The sequence below is a fragment of the Orcinus orca genome, chromosome 14, assembly GCF_937001465.1.
Source record: "Orcinus orca chromosome 14, mOrcOrc1.1, whole genome shotgun sequence".
Lineage (NCBI taxonomy): Eukaryota > Metazoa > Chordata > Mammalia > Artiodactyla > Delphinidae > Orcinus > Orcinus orca.
In genome coordinates this window covers 75,859,666-75,880,825 of record NC_064572.1, presented here as the reverse complement: position 1 = coordinate 75,880,825, position 21,160 = coordinate 75,859,666, and the positions used below count along the sequence as shown (strand labels likewise).

Sequence of the window (21,160 nt, the reverse complement as noted above, 5' to 3'; positions counted from 1 at the left end):
TACTAAACCCCATCAAAGTTTACAATTTAAATGGGTGAATTGTATGGTATATGAATTACATTTTAATAAAGCTGTTTCAAAAAAAAACTAACAATACTATACATTGATAAGTAGAACCTGATCCCCAGATTAAAAGGGCTTCCTAAATGGGAGTATGCAGGTAGGTATTTTTCTTCTTTGAGGTTTTGAATTTAAGTTTTAGAAAACAAGTGATACAAAAGAAATAGAGGCATACCAGTTATTCATATAACTAAATAATAATAAAAAAGAAAATAAAATACCAACATTAACATAAAGCTTTATGGAATACAAAGCACTTGCACATACGGTCCTGCAGCCAAAAAATGACAAGCCAGAATGAGTCACTTGTCCCTCCCCTGAGTTTAAACACAGAGATAACATATAAGAAATCAGAAGGTTGATGACTCTCAGGACACACTCAGGGGTTAATACAAAGTCTTGAAGAAACACTAGGAAAGACTGAAAGTGATTAGGACTCTTGTAGGGAGTAAATGGTGACCTGTATTAGAAGAGGACTGGAGTCCACGTTGTCCTGGGTGGACTGACGCCTACCCTGCCTGCTGTGGGGCAGAAAAGCATCAGAACCAGGCCAGTGCCAGCCCAAGGCTGCAAACTAATGACGGAGGAGTTCTAGAGCTCTGCTAGGGTGAGGGATCCTACAGCCACACTAGCAGGAGGCTGGACAACTCCTAAGCATTCACTTCTCCCCAGTTCAACTGCTGACCTGGCAATTATACCAGAGGGAGGCTACCATCTGATAATAATGCTTGGGAAAGAAGTACTAGATAGAAAGTTCTCTGCAGTGAAAGGGACACCCGTGGCAAATGAGCGGTGGTGCTTGAGCCCAGATTATTCATTATGAACAGCTTCCTCACCTCCAACCTCTAAATGACCTACAAGAGCACAATCTAGAGTCAAGGGTATTATGCCTATTTTTAAGTAGATCTTAATGACAAAATACGTGTTAACTGAATAACATAAGAGTGAAAAAAAGACTGTAAGCACCATGAAAGAAATAGAAAAATGAAACAGTCTATACTAAAGGATGGCAAATATGAAACTATTTAAATTAAATATAATAAATGGTTTCATTTCAGAAAAGTAAGGGAGGGTATTAGAAATATGAACCATAAACAAGCAGTTATGAAGAAAAATCACTTGCAAGTATTAACAACAAAATATATAATTGTTGAAATGAAGTCAATGAATGGGTTAAACAGCAGAAAAGATACAATCTAAGAAAAAAATTGTATACTGGAATACCAGGTTGAGGAGTGTTCCCAGAGGCATCAGGAAGAGATTAAAAAGTGGAAATAATAAGAGAAAAGCTATGAAATATAGATGGTACAAGAAGTATCAAGAGTATCTAATAGGAATTCCAGAAGGAGAGAGAATAGAGTAATAAATATTTAGAGAAATAGTAAAAAAGATTAGCCAGAACTGTACAAAGTTACAGGTCTGCAGATTTAAAGGGTACATAGAGTGCCAAATAGGATCATATTTACATATCAGAGAGAAATTTAAGAACACTGAAAAACAAGAGAAAATTCTGAAAGATTCCAAAAAGAAAATGGAGCTCATTAGTAAAGGACAAATAATCAAACTGACACCAGACTTGAGACAACGAAGTAATATCTTTAAAGTTTTGAAGACAACTTTGAAACAAAAATTTATATCTAATTAAACTATTATTTACATGTGAGGACAAAATCAATATATTGGTATATAGGTATTTAAGGTCTCAAATACATAAAGTTTCTCTTTGAAGAAAATATTTGGAGGATTTACTTTAGTGACAAGTGAAAGAAATGCATGAGCAAGCAACTAGACACAAAAAGTAAAGGAGAGTAAAGGTGGTTCATCGTTATTTAAATATGCTATGATGCAGAAAAAGTGCACCTATAATATCTGGGTCAAAAATTCCAGGCAGTATTAACACAGGGTGGGAGAAACAGAGAGAGCTGAAAGCATGCTAAAGTAATAACTGTGTTTCAGATGGGCAGGGCAGGAATTTGTATTAATAAGCTTTAGACACCGATAGGGAAAAATAGTCATTTCTATGAATCCTGGTAAGTAAGGGATAACTACCAGAAACATAGGAATAGAGTATTTAATACTCAGTTTAGTAGAAGAAAATCAAATTATCCAAAAGAAGCTGTGAAAAAGAACCAAAAAGAAGCAAGGCCAGTAACAACGACAACCAACACACGCACACGCACACGCACACGCACACGCACGCGCACACACACACACACACACACCCCCCCCAGAGTAGCTAAAATGAGCCTTGGTAGACCAGTAATTATTGTCAATGTAAACAGATTAAATGTACCAATCAAAAGACAGAAAAACAGAGTGACCGGGAAAATAAAAAGCTAACAGTCTTTTCTACAAGGGATAGGTATAAAACAAAAGGGTACAGAGAAGTTGGGAATAAAGGAATAAAAGAAGGACTACCAGGCAAATATGGGGGAAAAGAAAGTAGAGGTAGAACTTTTTAAACCCTACAAAATAAATTTAAGGTTAAAAAAACACCTGAGAATACTTTCTTGAACACTATTAAGCAGCAACTGACCAGCTATGATGATACATAGTTATTACATTTGTTTCTTAAGTTTATGAGTTTTCTAGTTCTCTGATTATTCCTTTTCTACCTTGGCCTGTGTATGTATCGTTTACATTCGTTTGTCTCTTTTCACTTGAGTTTTAGCAGCATTTGAGAATGTTTTAAACAAGTGAGGAGAAAAAGGAAGTTAGAGTCAAACAGTTCAGGTTTTCTATTTGTTAAAGGTTCCGTACTAAGTTATTTGAAACTAAGGGTCAAAATGAAATCAAAGCACTTACTGTAAACTTAGAAATTAGAGCACTTCTCCCTAAGTAATGGAAGATATACCCATAAATTTTCTAATGTTCTAAGCTTCCATGGCAACCTGTGATCTAGAGTACTAAAAAATCAAGTACACAAAAGCTATTAATAAAAAAATTTCATAGAGAAATGCCCTCTAAAATCTGGTCCTTTGTATAGCATCCATGAGGTCTGACTTTATTTTTTTCAGAATGACCAAAAATTCTATGGACAAAATCAATTATATTTGTATCTCGATATTTGGAGGAGTCTATTTTTATATTCCTTGCTTTCCACGAAGAAAAGTAAGGTCTAAAAATAGCAACATGAAGTTAATCACAAAGGGTACTTTTTAAAAAGCTAATAAAATATTTCAATTGTATAGTATTTGTTAATCTTCCTGCTCAAACCTCTTACCACATATGAAATATAAATTAAAAAGGCAAGCATACAATAAAATTACTATGCCTCAAAATGCTTTGATTAGATGTTAATCACAATCTGTGGATTTTTCCTCTTTGGGGGTTATTATTTTCAGAAATTTCATGCATTACTTCAGGATTCTAATATCGCATTTACTTGCACATAATCATTTCTCTTTCACCATACTCTATTTCTGCATTTGCAATAAAAGCATATACTAATACAGCCATCATATAAAAATATTCATTATATTCCAGAATTCTCAATGTTCAAAAAGTGAAACTATGTAATTAAAATGCAACTCATCTCCACCCACCTTTTATAGCCAACTTTGTTAATAAAGAATGATGTGAATTGTTAACTGAGGGGCACTAAGCACTCCAAGGACTAAATACAGGCACTGTGTTTCTTCCATCATACCTATATCTTAAATTCCTTCAGCTCCTATTTATCAGGGAAGGGCTGCCAGGTGAGCAGTCTGTCACTCTTGCCTAGACTAATAGATTCTCCAGTGGCTTTTGTTACAGCTCATGTCATACTATTAAAACTATGTGCCTTGAAAATGGCATAACATATGTAGCTGAATCTTGTCAAGTCTAGATAATCAGACTCTGTTTGGCTTCACAAGCAGATGCAGCTTAGAGAAGTAATATACATATGCAAATCACAGCGGTCCCCTTTCAGCACCACTGTTCCTACCTCTAATGACCCTCGCAGAAAGTCTGTTTGTTCAGCTCCCACTTCCAGGGCTACATCAACAGAAGCAAAGGGACGGCTGGCCATCTGCTGTCGTTCTCGAAGCAGTTGCTGGAGGGGGTTAAAAATCACTTGTTTTAAAACATGTTAAATTCAACAATATCTAGTTCCATTTTGAACAAAATGGCATTCAAAACTGAGAAGTCATCTAATACACATACTCATATCTAGATCATTAAAAATGAAAATTATTTTCTCTCCATGGCCTGGGTTATATTTCCATAAAGGCTTTAAATGTATGGTGCCTCCAAAGAACATTTCCCCTGACCTCCATCCCACAAGCCTAATGAAATGTACTCAAAAGCACTTTGAAAACTTCAGACGAGAGCTGCTACTTAAGTAAAAAGTGCTATTATGATGATGGCTATGCCAAGTTTTCCCACTCAGAGTAACTCATGCTTTTGTCTTAGCTGAAAGCAAGTGACAGTAAAAATGTTTAAGAAAAGATAATCAGAAGTTGTCAAAATGCATTAATAGAGATTAAAGGAACATATCCCTCTGCCCAGACTAAGCCTTGTAAGTCATCAAGATCCCCTGTCAATTGTAGGAATTGTTATTGTCAGTGTTTTCAACTTTATTCAAAGCCTCTGTTCATTATTTAAATGTTCATTATTTAAATGAGGAATGATTAGTAGGTTGCAAAACACGTGTGCCAGGGCTTCTAAAACACTTCCGGATATTTGTTTCTTTCTGTTTGTCTCTCTTCTGGGCTTTGCTCAAACTAAAACCAATAAACCAGCAAGTCCCAACCAAGTACCCAGCTAATTTACATTTCTGCCTCTCTTTGTAATTATAATATTCATTAAGTCATGATAACAAAAAATTAATGACCAGCACTAGATATTGCAAATCTTGCCCTTCTCATTCTACACAGCTAATACAATTATTATTAAATATTAAAAGTGGATGAGCAATGCAATTAAATACTCTTTCAAATGAGAAGAAAATCATATCATCGAAGAAAGGCAAGATCCTTGAATACAATGAATGGCTTCATTATTCACACAGATTTTTAAAGATTCACTGGAAGTAACTTCAAATATTAACAACTGGTCTTTGAATGTAAATGTATGTAGCACTGTGATGCATCATTCATAAACTTCCCTTTCAGATGACGAAGGAACAAAAGCCAACGCTTGATGGTAGTTTATTGTTTAACACTTGTGACACAGCAGTAACTGTGCATGTAATGAGCATCTAAAATATAATTTAAGGTCTTGCTTTTATTATTAAAGAGAGAACATCTACTTGCTAATACGGGACAGAAATAATACAACTATTACTCAGTAGTGGTTTAAATTCTTAAATTATATGTATTTTTAGGAGTAATGAAGACATACTAAAATATTCAGAGTAAAAAGTAAATGTGATTTAAACAACCAAATTATTCAATTTAATATAAACTCAGATTTGTACTATTAAAAATACAGCTGCTGGCAAACAGAATCTTGTTTGTGTCTCTCTCAATAGGAGTGGCCAATTGATCTGAATACCGTGTCTATGCAAAATGCAAACATAATGTTACTCCAAATACCAAGGGATGCTAAGTGTAGAAGACACAATGCTCTTTTTATCTGGTAAAAACATAAACACACACACATACAAATATACAAACTGCCTTTGCTACCGTAATATAAAAATTCCCTTGAGAAAACTGTAAATTCTAGTTTGGATCTTAACATGATTTTCTAACATCTGTATTAAAGTTTCTTCATTTGTACTAGTTTTCCTTAGCTTATAAATGGCATCTCACATAATTGATTTTTTTTTTTAAATGAACACTTTCTCTTTCCTCATGTTACCTTTTCCCTACACGTAAAAGTAAAATGTCTACAAAATATAATTAATGAATACTCAATACCACAAATTGTAATATAAGTCTATAAATATTCTACAGTCACCATATTTGACAAAGAATAGATTCCTCCGGAAAATAATGTATTATTGTGACCCCCACCACTCATAATAAAGAAAAATCAGTGATTGATACTTTTATTCATTTAAAAAAATGTACTATAGGATAGAAAGGCATTTTAAAAGATTCCAGTTTGTCTTCTGAGCTTTGAGTTTTCATCACTTTTTAAGAATTGAATGCTTATTACAGTACTCTTTGCAAAGAAGAAAAATGTTTTTCTTGTTCAGGACCATAACACTGTAGTTTGTAAAATAAGACACAGCGAAATAAAAATAATAAGAGCACAAGACAGTGTGCAGTAAAGGATACAAACAGGGAATTAGCCAAATGAATTCATTCCGGGTCGCTTAGCAGAGGACTAGTTCGAGGACTTTGGCTGACATTCTAACTTTGGGAAACTAATGCAAATGTTCTGACTGGGAAACTCAGGGAGGGTAAGTAATTTTATCCTAAAACACTCTTGCTTTGATATGATGGCCCTAAAATAATAAAATGGAACAAAGTGAGATTCTCTTTGCTACTAAGTCCCTGGCTCTTAGCCATATCCTTAACAACTGTCCTTTCTCTTGCCAGTTAACATCTATATGCATTACTTCCTGAATTTTGCCCCTTCTATGTCAGAACAAAAGAGATATAAACGATATGCTTACAACTTAAATTCTGTCAAAATTTAGTGGAAATATTGACAGAAAAAATATGTAGACTCTGGAATTAGGACCTGTGTTTGAATACCAGTTTTTCCACTTTGTAGCTGTTTGACCTTAACCAAATTATTTAGACCTCTCAACGCCTCAAATATTCTCATTGCAAAGTTGGGCTAATAATAGTGCCTACACCTAGACCTCAGAGGACTTGTTTTGAATCCCAGCTTCCCCACCCATTACCTATTGTACCATCATCAAATTCCGTAGACTTTTCTAAGGCTTTTTTCCCCCTCTCTATAAACGGGAATAGCGATAATATCAGAAGATTGGGACTAACAAGATAATGCACTTGCACCGCTCAACACAGAATCTAGCACATTGTGAGAACTCAGTAACGCTTCATTGGTACAATTATTATGTTAAATTTCAAGCACCAATTTTGTCTTTAAAGATGGCACGCTAATTACCACAGGCCCATTTTCTTCGGCACTAGTGACATATTTTGCTCTATTAGTCTCCCTTTTAACAAACGTTGCAGATTTATGAGACAGTTGGGAAATGTCATGACTGTGGTAAAATGAATTTAGATTTGGAACTTTCTGCCATTTGTGACTAAGAATGATAAAAACTCAACCTAAAACTTATGGGGAAATATAGAGTACTTCATTAAGAACTTTCAAAAATTAACTTATTTTGTGATTACGATTTTTATATAAAATGAAGTTTGACATTTTATATATAGATAAGAAGCCATATAACAGATGATTTATTTTATAACTAGTCTGCAGTTGCCAATTTTTTAGGAGAAAGAAAAGGCCAAAAGAACAAATGGATCATAATACAACAGATCATAATCATGTTGCCATAAACATTGTTGTGCAGAACATTTTAAAATTATGCATGTTCTTAGTGTCATGTTTGTTATCTATAATAATTGTTTTATTATTCAAAATCTCTTACAAAACAAACCATGGAATTAAAAATAATATGAAAATCCATGCTTAAATTTAGCAACTGGGAATAGTCATTGATTCTATCAAATGTATATAGGAAATGCTTCCATGCAATACTACTACTTCGAATATCGTATCATTCCCCAAAAGTTCATATTAATCACCTTTCCAACCACTGCGAAGGCTACAACTCTAATGGATTTCAGATAATAATCCTTAAAAACACACACACTAAAGAAAACAGTAACTACCTCTGTTTCCAGTTGTCTTCCTATGTCTTTCCTCCTGTGTCCAGGTTCTATCTGTCCTCCCCCCATACCTCCAAATGTCCTTCTACTCCATCCAAGTTTGAAGTGATCATCTCACCTACAAATTATTTATGATATTAGAGTGGCACTATCTCTTTAAATCTTCATGCTTTTCTGAAATCTTTAAGGCAAAAACTATTTTATATTTGTTTTTTTATTCCCCACAGCACTTAGTTTGTAGTCAAGAGTACTTGATGAATGAACAATGAATGACTGACTTAAAGTATAGAAATCTGTATCATCTGAATGTGATTGAAGGCAAGTTTTGATAAAACATTTTAATTGTGAAAAAACCTTTAAAAATATATGTCCTCCAATATTCTAGAATTTATGTCTTATGCTCAAATCTAACTGGATATTCATTTTTTTAGAATGGGCAATTTTGTGGATGTAAGAAATCACTATCAGGTTTTTTATTTCTCTTCATCCACTTTATTGCAATACTGTAAATATTATGAGAAAACTGCCACAAAGTCATCATAATGCATTCATATTTTAATAGCAATTATTCCTAAGATTTTTGAAAGGTATAAAAGGAGCAATCAAAATGATTTAGTCATTATTCCTGAGCTTACATAATAAAATTTACAAGGAGTTTGAATTAGCAATTAAGCAACATTTCATGAGACTATTTCTATTATTAACACAAACACATTTAACATAGAGGAATATAAGTAAAAAACCAACTTTGGGTTTTTGGCGCTAGGATGGTGTGAGGAAATAAAGAGAAGTGGCAACATCTCTTTGCATCAGTGAATTAGGAAAGCATGATATTCTATCATTTTATAACTAAACCTGCAAGGCACAAGTTTATTCAGTTTTTCTTCATTGTTTGAAAGCAAAGTGTCCTCAACTGTCAAATGGCCACAGCAGATTTTCAAGGCAGGTTGTTCAGGTACGCAGGGTTGTTGTTTGAGCAGTAATGTGTCAAAAACAAAACCTACCTTTCCTCTCATCAAGCCTGCTACCAGACAGAGGAAGAAAAGAGGAATAATGGAAAATTTTTCAAAATCTTCCAAAATATAAAGTACTATATTCCCTATAAATGCTAAGAGATTGTATCAGTATAAAACCTACTCATGTCCACCAGAAGGCAGACAGCAGAAACAAGAAAACTACAATCCTGCAGCCTGTGGAACAAAAACCACATTCACAGAAAGACAGACAAGATGAAAAGGCAGAGGGCTATGTACCAGATGAAGGAACAAGATAAAACCCCAGAAAAACAACGAAATAGAGTGGAGACAGGCAACCTTCCAGAAAAAGAATTCAGAATAATGATAGTGAAGATGATCCAGGACCTCGGAAAAAGAATGGAGGCAAAGATCGAGAAGATGCAAGAAATGTTTAAAAAAGACCTAGAAGAATTAAAGAACAAACAAACAGAGATGAACAAAATACACTAGAAGGAATCAATAGCAGAATAACTGAGGCAGAAGAATGGATAAGTGACCTAGAATACAGAATGGTGGAATTCACTGTCGCAGAGCAGAATAAAGAAAAAAGAATGAAAAGAAATGAAGACAGCCTAAGAGACCTCTGGGACAACATTAAACGTAACAACATTTGCATTATAGGGGTCCCAGAAGGAGAAGAGAGAGAGAAAGGACCTGAGAAAATATTTGAAGAGATTATAGATGAAAACTTCCCTAACATGGGAAAGGAAATAGCCATGCAAGTCCAGGAAGCACAAAGAGTCCCAGGCAGGATAAACCCAAGGAGAAACACACCAAGACACATACTAATCAAACTGACAAAAATTAAAGACAAAGAAAAATTATTGAAAGCAGCAAGGGAAAAACGACAGATAACATACAAGGGAACTCCCATAAGGTTAACAGCTGATTTCTCAGCAGGAACTCTACAAGCCAGAAGAGAGTGGCATGATATATTTAAAGTGATGAAAGGGAAGAACCTACAACCGAGATTCCTCTACCCGGCAAGGATCTCATTCAGATTCGATGGAGGAATCAAAAGCTTTACAGACAAGCAAAAGCTAAGAGAATTCAGCACCACAAAACCAGCTCTACAACAAATGCTAAAGGAACTTCTCTAAGTGGGAAACATGAGAGAAGAAAAGGACCTACAAAAATAAACCCATAACAATTAAGAAAATGGTAATAGGAACATACATATCGAAAATTACCTTAAACATGAATGGATTAAATGCTCCAACCAAAAGACACAGGCTTGCTGAATGGATACAAAAACAAGACCCGTATATATGTTGTCTACAAGAGACCCACTTCAGACCTAGGGACACGTACAGACTGAAAGTGAGGAGATGGAAAAAGATATTCCATGCAAATGGAAATCAAAAGAAAGCTGGAGTAGCAATACTCATAACAGATAAAATAGACTTTGTTATAAGAGACAAGGAAGGACACTACATAATGATCAAGGGATCAATCCAAGAAAAAGATATAACAATTATAAATATATATGCACCCAACACAGGAGCACCTCAATACATAAGGCAACTGCTAACAGCTCTAAAAGAGGAAATTGACAGTAACACAATAATAGTGGGGGACTTTAACATCTCACTTACACCAATGGACAGATCATCTGAACAGAAAATTAATAAGGGAACACAAGCTTTAAATGACACAACAGACCAGATAGATTTAATTGATATTTATAGGCTATTCCATCCAAAAATAGCAGATTACATTTTCTTCTCCAGTGTTCATGGAACATTTTTCAGGATAGATCATATCTTGGGCCACAAATCAAGCCTCAGTAAATTTAAGAAAATTGAAATCGTATCAAGTATCTTTTCTGACCACAACGCTATGAGACTAGATATCAATCACAGGAAAAGATCTGTGAAAAATACAAACACATGGAGGCTAAACAATACACTACTAAATAACCAAGAGATCACTGAAGAAATCAAAGAGGAAATCAAAAAATATCTAGACATAAATGACAATGAAAACACAACAACCCAAAACCTATGGGATGCAGCAAAAGCAGTTCTAAGAGGGAAGTTTATAGCAATACAAGCCTACCTCAAGAAACAAGAAAAATCTCAAATAAATAATCTAACCTTACACCTACAGGAACTAGAGAAAGAAGAATAAACAAAACCTGAAGTTAGTAGAAGGAAAGAAATCATAAAATCAGAGCAGAAATAAATGAAACAGAAACAAAGAAAACAGTAACAAAGATCAATAAAACTAAAAGCTGGTTCTTTGAGAAGATAAACAAAATTGATAAACCATTAGCCAGACTCATCAAGAAAAAGATGGAGAGGACTCAAATCAATACAATTAGAAATGAAAAAGGAAAAGTTACAATAGACACTGCAGAAATACAAAGCATCCTAAGAGAGTACTACAAGCTACTCTATGTCAATAACATAGACAACCTGGAAGAAATGGACAAATTCTTAGAAAGGTATAACCTTCCAAGACTGAACCAGGAAGAAATAGCAAATATAAACAGACCAATCACAAGTAATAAAATTGAAACTATGATTAAAAATCTTCCACCAAACAAAAGTCCAGGACCAGATGGCTTCACAGGTGAATTCTATCAAACATTTAGAGAAGAGCTAACACCCATCCTTCTCAAACTCTTCCAAAAAATTGCAGGGGAAGGCACACTCCCAAACTCATTCTATGAGGCCACCATCAACCTGATACCAAAACCAGACAAAGATACTACAAAAAAAGAATATTACAGGCCTATATCACTGATGAATACAGATGCAAAAATCCTTAGCAAAATACTAGCAAACAGAATCCAACAACACATTAAAAGGATCATACACCATGATCAAGAGGGATTTATCCCAGGGGTGCCAGGGTTCTTCAATATACTCAAATCAATCAATCTGATACACCATAGTAACAAATTGAAGAATGAAAACTATATGATCATCTCAGTAGATGTAGAAAAAGCTTTTGACAAAATTCAAGACCCATTTATGATAAAAACTTTACAGAAAGTGGGCATAGAGGGATCCTACCTCAACATAATAAAGGCCATATATGACAAACCCACAGCAAACATCATTCTCAATGATGAAAAACTGAAAGCATTTCCTCTGAGATCAGGAACAAGGCAAGGATGTCCACTCTCACCACTATTATTCAACATAGTTTGGATGTCCTAGCCACAGCAATCAGAGAAGAAAAAGAAATAAAGGGAATACAAATTGTAAAAGAAGAAGTTAAACTGTCACTGTTTGCAGATGACATGATACTGTACATAGAGAGCCCTAAAGATGCCACAACTAGAACTAATCAATGAATCTGGTAAAGTTGCAGGATACAAAATTAATGCACAGAAATATCTTGCATTCCTATACACTAATGATGAAGAATCTGGAAGAGAAATTAAGGAAACACTCCCATTTACCATTGTAACAAGAAGAATCAAATACCTAGGGAGAAAAAAGACCTGTATGCAGAAAACTGTAAGACACTGATGAAAGAAATTAAAGATGATACAAACAGATGGAGAGATATACCATGTTCTTGGATTGGAAGAATCAATATTGTGAAAATGACTATACTACCCAAAGCAATCTACAGATTCAATGCAATCCCTATCAAATTACCAATGGCATTCTTCACAGAACTAGAACAAAAAATCTTAACATTTGTATGGAGACACAAAAGACCCTGAATAGCCAAAGCAGTCTTGAGAAAGAAAAACATAGCTGTAGGAATCAGATTCCCAGACTTCAGACTATACTACAAAACTACAGCAATCAAGAAAGTATGGTACTAACACAAAACCAGAAATATAGATCAATGGAACAGGATAGAAAGCCCCGAGATAAACCCACGAACCTATGGTCAACTAATCTATGACAAAGGAGGCACGGATATACCATGGAGAAAAGACAGTACCTTCAATAAGTGGTGCTGGGAAAACTGGACAGCTACATATAAAAGAATGAAATTAGGACACTCCCTAACACCATACGCAAAAATAAACTCAAAATGGATTAGAGACCTAAATATAAGACTGGACATTATAAAACTCTTAGAGGAAAACATAGGAAGAACATTCTTTGACATAAATCACAGCAAGATCTTTTCTGATCCACGTCCTAGAGTAATGGAAATAAAAAAAAATAAACAAATGGGACCTAATGAAAGTTAAAAGCTTTTGCACAGCAAAGGAAACCATAAACAAGACGAAAAGACAACCCTCAGAATGGGAGAAAATATTTGCAAATGAATCAAAGGACAAAGGATTAATCTCCAAAAAAAATAAAGAGCTCATGCAGCTCAATATCAAAAACAAACAGGGTTTCCCTGGTGGCGCAGTGGTTGAGAGTCTGCCTGCTGATGCAGGGGACATGGGTTCATGCCCCGGTCTGGGAAGACATCACATGCTGTGGAGCGGCTAGGCCTGTGAGCCATGGCCGCTGAGCCTGTGCGTGCTCCGCAATGGGAGAGGCCACAACAGTGAGAGGTCCGCGTACCGCAAAAACAAAAACAAAAACAAAAACAAAACAAATATCCCAATCAAAGAATGGGCAGAAGACCTAAATAGACATTTCTCCAAAGAGACATACAGATGGCCAAGAAGCACATGAAAAGCTGCTCAACATCACTAATTATTAGAGAAATGCCAATCAGGACTACAATGAGGTATCACCTCATGCCAGTTAGAATGGGCATCATCAGAAAATCTACAAAGAACAAATGCTGGAAAGGGTGTGGAGAAAAGGGAACCCTCTTGCACTGTTGGTGGGAATGTAAATTGATACAGCCACTATGGAGGTTCCTTAAAAAACTAAAAATAGAATTACCATATGACCCAGCAATCCCACTACTGGGCATATACTCAGAAAAAACCATAATTCAAAAAGACACATGCACCCCAATGTTCACTGCAGCACTATTTAAAATAGCCAGGACATGGAAGCAACCTAAATGCCCATTGACAGACAAATGGATAAAGAACATGTAGTACATATATATACAATGGAATATTACTCAGCCATAAAAAGGAACAAAATTGGGTCATTTGTAGATACGTGGATGGATCTAGAGACTGTCATACACAGTGAAGTAAGTCAGAAAGAGAAAAACAAATATTGTATATTAACACATATATGTGGAACCTAGAAAAATGGTACAGATGAACTGGTTTGCAGGGCAGAAATTGAGACACAGATATAGAGAACAAACGTATGGACAGCAAGGGGGGAAAGCAGTGGGGTGGTGGTTGTGGTGGTGGTGTGATGAATTGGGCGATTGGGATTGATATGTATACACTGATGTGTATAAAATGGATATCTAATAAGAACCTGCTGTATAAAAAAATAAATAAAATTAAAAAAAAACCCATACTCATGTCAATTTATGTGTGAAAGTGTATATTTGAATATTCCTAAAATTATATATATTATAATTCAAAGTAACTCAAACTCAAATGAAAGCTAAAAATCTTATATAAAAGGCCAAGATAAGGATTAAATAATGCCGCCAGCAAATGAAGGTCTTTGTTGTCATTTGGATAACACTGAGCATATTACTGATATGACTAAGACATAGCCTTCACAGATTCTTAGATCCGGAAGGGGCTTATAGATCCTCTAGATTCTTCAACCTGTAGATCACAGACCTATAAAGAGTAAACAGACGAGCACTAGAAAAATCTATGAATCTGGCAGTAATAGATGATACTTCAAAAAAATTTTTTTCAACTTCAGTGGATTCAGTAATTTAACTTAGTACTGCCTTTAGAAGCTAATTGGTCCCATTCAGAACCAAAATGTAACTCCACTATTAAATTCTTTTAACAAAGAAATCTATCAGCATATATTCATGCTTAAAAATAAAAAGGAATTGAGTAAATTCTAAAAGCAAGCAAGGCTACTTTAGAATTCCCTCCACATCCCTATTTGCTACATAAGAACTTGAAAATTATCTTAAAGGCAGAATGGGTCCGAAGCTCAAACATATATTTCTAAAGTTTCCTTTTATTTCTTCCCTTTGTCTAGCTCAGTGTTTCTCAAACTTTGGGGTTTAAGCAGTTGTATGTGCAACGTCACCTATACCCTAGACTGAATTATTTTGTGTCTACAAGCTATCAGCCTTTCATACTGATATTAGATCATAATGTGCATGTAAAATAAGTCTCAGGGAACTCTAAAAATTGTTAATATTATCAAGAGGAGAGTGGCACAAACCATATGGCCAAACAGTATCACCATCATTTGCATACAATAAGGTCTTAAAAGCTTTCTACTGACAGGAGTTAAGGAAGATATATCCAACTTATAAGTATGGGCATTTTAAGTATGGGCTGCCTTTGTTTAGGTTAATTTAGGCAATGTCAAAGAAAAGAAAGTATGACAGATCTTCCTTATCCTCATGTATTCATGGTTATGCATTATTAATTGAACATCATGGAAGCCAAAACCATACTTCTTACATGGCATAAGTCTTCCCAGTTCAAGTTTGAAGCCAAGAAAATGGAAAGAACATCTGACAACTGTTTATACATATCAATCACTATAAGTCTTCATGGAAAGTACGTTTAATTTTAAAAGGATGGAACTTTGCAAAATTGGAATTTTTCTTAATACAAAAAGCTGTATCTTGCAGCATCCTACAAGGTTGCTTATCAATAAGTTAAGCTTCATATCATTGACTAGATCTTGGTTAAACCACTTTGGAGATATCAAGCTGGTTTGTGATATGTAGCAAACAAAGAAAAGTAAAACAATATCCCTACCAAATTACCACACCCACTCCAGAAACTGCTAACATTTGCCAACATTTCTCTTAATATTTTTAAGTAAATTAAGAAAGAATGCACAGTTTTAGCATTTCCCTTTAGTCTAAATGAAATACTAACTTGTCCCAGCATAGTCAGTTACTGGTTTTCATCAACTGTGCCTGTTGACTGCATTAGTGGAGAATTTCATCTTGTGAACATTTTTTCAAAAGAAAATCATTTGTATCTTAATAATTGTAAAGAGTTGATTTTCCATGCAAAACTTTGATTTTACAAACGATATACTTGTGTATACTTGTTTTTATCTTATATTTGGCAACATATTTAATTCACTAATAAGAAAACAAGCATGACTGTTACATAATGTGATACATCTCTTCATGCATTAGCAATAAGAAAACAATTCTCAGTCAAGTGTTATCAAGAAATTTCACTAAGGAACAGAAGCAGATGCTGAAATTCTTCTTTACTTGGCATTCCAAAGAGTGAATCTTGAAGAGTTTAGACCAAAACTCTAGGCAGATTTTTCATTCCTTCTCTTCTCTTCCCTTCCCTCCTCTCCCCTTCCCTTTCTTTCACTCTAAATAAATAAACAAATAAATTCCTATTCTTAGAACAATTCAATAGGGGTCTCTTGACTTACTTGGTGCCTAAGTTTGGCTGTGATCATTCATTCACTGGAAAAATTTTTACTGAGCTCCTACTGTGCTCCAGACACTTTTCTAGGAATGAATATATGAGGTGACTCTTGTTTCTATTTAGCAAGCGTTTCCATGCTATTAAAAAAATATCAGGGACTCTTCTGGACCATCTATCAGGAGACTGGAGGTAGACAACTAGGGGAACATTCTGATTTGGAGGAATTATTTAAGTAGCCTGGATTTGAAAGCAACAAATCCTTATCTATTTCTTAGTGGGCTAAAACCTGAAGATATGTAAAAATATTGGAAAAATTTTTGAAGGTTACTTCAGGCGATTTTAAAATTAAAATTTGGATTCTTAATTCTTTCTTTGTTGACAGAGATGGCATCACAGATTTAGACTTTGCCAAAGATGATCTCACTTCTGGATGAAAGAAATCATGCAGAATGGATTCATCTAGAAGAGTCAAAAATTCAGTTATTGCTTCATACACGACCATCCTTTCTAACGAGCAATGGAAAATTCAACAGTGCTTTGTGAGGCAGTATTTTGTTTTGTTTGCACTTTTTGACATTAAAGCAAAAAGTCAAAAAATGAAATGCTTGTTGACAATTTTAAAGATTACTCTGGGCACTTAAAAGCATAATTAACAGCATATAGAAGTCTTGTTTGTTCAACATATACATACACAAAAAAATGAAAAAATTAAAGAAAAAAATCACTACAGAAAACATATAGGGTTGGGAGAAAGAGAGATAGTGGAGAGAGAAAGTGCTTTAGATAGGGGGATTACAGAAGGTCTCCTAGGAAATGATATTTGACCTGAAACCTTGAATATTCAGTCAGAGTAGGCATGCCTTCTCAAAACTCAGTTTAACACAGAAAATAGTATTTCTTGCTCACACAAAATTTTCTATAGGTCCAGGTAACTTCCCATCTGGTAACTCAGCAATATAGACTGCTCCAGTCTTGAGGCTCTACCATTTCAACTCAGAGATTCCTTAAGTGTAAAGGCAGAAAAGAGACTAGTGAATCTTGCATGGACTTTTCAATGTCTCACAGCAGAAGTGATGTATATCATTTTCCATAAGTAGTCACAGAACCCACCCTAACTAAACAGAGACCACAAAATGTAGGGGAAAAAGTGGAATATTAGGTGAATGGAACAAGAACAAATAAAGCCAGAAAAGAATATTTCAGGCAGAGGAATGAGCAAGTGCAAAGTTCTGGAGTTCCTCAGACTTATAGGTCTGAGCCTAAAGTGTTCAAGAAAAAGAAAGAGGGCTGAGTTTTATTAAGCAAGGTGGCAAGGAGCAGATGGTGAAAGGATAATTTTGGCTTTATCAAGGTTAAGAGAAATTGAAATAACACATATATATCATCAGGCATAAAAGGATCCAAATAAATCAGGTTCATTATTTTTTTTAAACACCATTTCTCTTTGTATTGCTCCGAGTCCATTCTTATGGTATTAGAAGTAGCCTGGAACAAACAGGCAAAAGAAATAGGCTTTACCATCCTCAAATAAAGTTATTTAAGATATAACCAGAAAACAGCAACAGCAGTTAATCTCAAATACAATGAAACTAGCTCTCCCAATAAGTATCAAAAGGTCAATTTTGTGTAACCTTCTTTAATACAAAAGGCCAGGTGGTTGTAATTTATCTGAGCAAATCAAAATGAGCAAAGGATGAGTACTGAAAAGGTCATTTAAAAGCTAGATCTCCAGAATGGATGTTTAATACATATTAGTCCTCAAAGAGCAAAAATGGGAAGCTAAATAATTTCAAATTTTGAACTTGCACTTAAAAATTTTTCTCACATAGAATATCCCCATAGTCATATTGTTGAATATATTATTTCCCCAAGTTAGAGGCCTAAGTTGAAAGAGAAATACCTATCCTACTCTCATGAAGAAGAGCAAATGAATGACTTTGACATCCAAGAGGTTCACAGCATGATCAAGTCAGCCTTGCCGGGTGGAAATATAAAAGCAGCTGATTACAATAGAAACGACACATCGACTCTTGCTTGTGTGCCAGTAATTTATGACTGGAGGCTCCTGTTACAGTAAAGCTCAGAGCAATCCTTCAGTAGCTTTTTCCCCCCCTTTAAGAATTAATTTACTAAAGAAAGATTTTTTTCTCCCTGATTCTGGGAATCAATACAAAGCTCAAAATTCAATTCTCAACCCCAACATGCTCACTTCTAGGTTAAGAAATTTTAAATGCAACAGAATCCAGTTAGCTTTTCCATTTAGTGTATAAGGAGTTCATGTTGAACATTTAAGTAGTTTGTGACAATAATTGTGAAGTTTTTCAAGAGGTACTTAAATCTTCCTGGAGACATAAATGACTCAAACACTGGCATTTTCCTCTTAATCATTATTATTATTATTATTATTATTTTTTTTTTTTTGCAGTACGCGGACCTCTCACTGTTGTGGCCTCTCCCGTTGTGGAGCACAGGCTCTGGACGCGCAGGCTCAGCGGCCATGGCTCACGGGCCCAGCCGCTCTGCAGCATGTGGGATCTTCGCGAACCCGGGGCACGAACCCATGTCCCCTGCATCGGCAGGCGAACTCTCAACCACTGCGCCACCAGGGAACCCCTTAATCATTATTTTTAAAATATTTTTTTCCTTGAAGGAAAATGTGATTATTTTGCTATTAGCTAATGGAGTCATTTTCAGTTCTATATTGAGAAACTCTAAAAATGGTTCTTTTGTAATATATTTCTTTGTGAAATAAGACATCTACTTCCTATAATTTTTTAAGTATCTATTGGAAGATACCTATGATGCTCAATGACTAATCAGTGTGATATATTAATATGCAGTATTATTTGTTTTCAATTTTTTGTGAAAGTATATATGATAGAAATTTTTTAACAAACTAATTTCAATCATTTGAATTTTTTAAATGCAAAGGGCAGTTTGACTCACGATGACTCACGACTGGTATAAACTGGCTTTCCTACGTGTGTGGAATGGTGTGTTAAACCACAAATATCAGAATGTAAGAAAATCGGTGGTCATAACAGATTCATTGGAATAACTCATTATCAGAGCTGGAAGGAATCCTAAATGTTACCTGGTCCAAATTTCCCATTAAAGTGGGATCAAAAGTGCTATGACTTTTCTGACAGATGGTTATCTAGCACCCTCGAATATATCTAGCAAAAGAACCACTTTTTATGCAGATGGTATTTTTTCCCCAAAGGCTTATAACATTAGAAAGTTCATTATACTGAACAAAAAATTTATACTCTTGGGATCTTTTTGGACCATTAAATATACTTCTAATCTCATTTACTAAAATTCCTTTAAATACATATTATATATTTGAAACTTTTCTCACATATTCAAATAAACAATTCCAATATTGTAAATTTTTCATTCATTATTTATGCAACAGACATTTAAGGAATACTCCAATGTTCTGGGAAGAGGGTCAGGCTCTTGTGTTTAAGAAATATGAAACATAGTCCTGTCCTCAAGGAGTTTACCTTAGTCTCAGAAATAGGAAAAAGTTTCTCATGTAACGTGGTTTTCAACATTTAGTTTTTCAACGCCCTTCTTAAAATGTAGAGTGAACACAAGATTCTAGATGTGATCTGACTACTGTAGAATATGGTAGAAGTCTCCCTCAATGTATTCTAAATTAACATGCCTTTTTTTCCTCTTTTAAAAAATTTTTTTGTTTGTTTTATTTTTAGAATCACACTGTTGTTGGAACCAGTCAACAATTTCAGGTCTTTCTCACATGAACTTTGATCAAAACAAGTGTGCCCTACTTAATATGCGTGAATTTTTAAATCTAAATTCAAAACTTCACATTGTATTTGTTTAATTTTTCATATTTTATTGTTGTTGCTACTGTTTTAACCTACTTTTCCTTCAGTGCAGAATCCTCTTTGATCCTTTGAACTTCCAACGTAACTAACAGTTATCCTTCCCCATATTGTCATTTGTGTTGAGCCCCTATTCCATTCCCTTGACCAGGTCAACACCATTTGATGGCAAAGATAACAATAAGACAGTGAGGTGCCTTACTTGCTAGTAATCCAAGGTCAATCAAGAGAATGACCAAGAGAATCAATCAAGAGAATGACTTTTGCTTTTTCTACTCCAGAATTTCCTCTATATAGTGATGTAGAAACATAGACCAAATAAGAAACATCTGGTTTATTTTTACAGCCTGTATCCACATATCTACACTGGGAGAAAATAGATCTATGGTACCTAAGAAATTCCCCAGCTAGCAGACTAGGAACACTCTTATTTTCAAACCTTGTGAAATCATCCTTTGTCCACTGTAAAAATTGTTCCAAAACATATCCTCCCTAGACCTTCGCCTGAAGTGCAGCTTTTTGGATCATATATCGTTGAATCATAATTTTTGTACATTGTATTAATATGAGGAGTGGGTCCCAAACTTGGGGTAACTGAGAAAGGTCCTGGCACACTTCAGTCTTAGCCAGTACCTCACCAATGATGACTCAACAGCTCTCCTGGCTCATTCAATATCCTGATCCCAAGAACACCCCCAAGAACTTTGTATTCCTTCCTATGTATCTTATCTGCTTCACCTACGGGCTGGTACATGTTCTCCTGAATTTACTGGCTTACAGTATATTCATACTAACAAAATGTATCTAACTATATAATTATTTTCCCTACACCAAATATATTTTAACTCTTACCAAATATATTCTATATACTTAGCACTTAAAAACTTAAGCTATAAATCCCCTTCATTCTAATACAATATATGTCCCTTCTACCAATTTTCCCATAAATCTCAAAATTTTATAATCAAGGCATTTATTTCCTGGTTGATGAAAATTTTTAATGGATTAAGGAAGATAAATTGAACCCTTTATTATCTTATTAGAGCCCTTTCTCTAGAAATGGAGACTTATCTAGCAATCAACAATAAA

At 34.8% G+C, this 21,160-nt stretch overlaps 1 protein-coding gene across 1 annotated transcript in view; it reads right to left on the bottom strand.

The window, feature by feature from the left end:
* ATRNL1 (attractin like 1) overlaps positions 1 to 21,160 on the bottom strand; it is a 706,327-nt gene that overhangs the window by 247,904 nt on the left and 437,263 nt on the right. Inside the window, exon 27 of the mRNA XM_049697035.1 lies at positions 3,989 to 4,096. Coding sequence (XP_049552992.1) covers positions 3,989 to 4,096 — 108 coding nt within the window. The remainder of the gene's footprint in view (positions 1 to 3,988; positions 4,097 to 21,160) is intronic.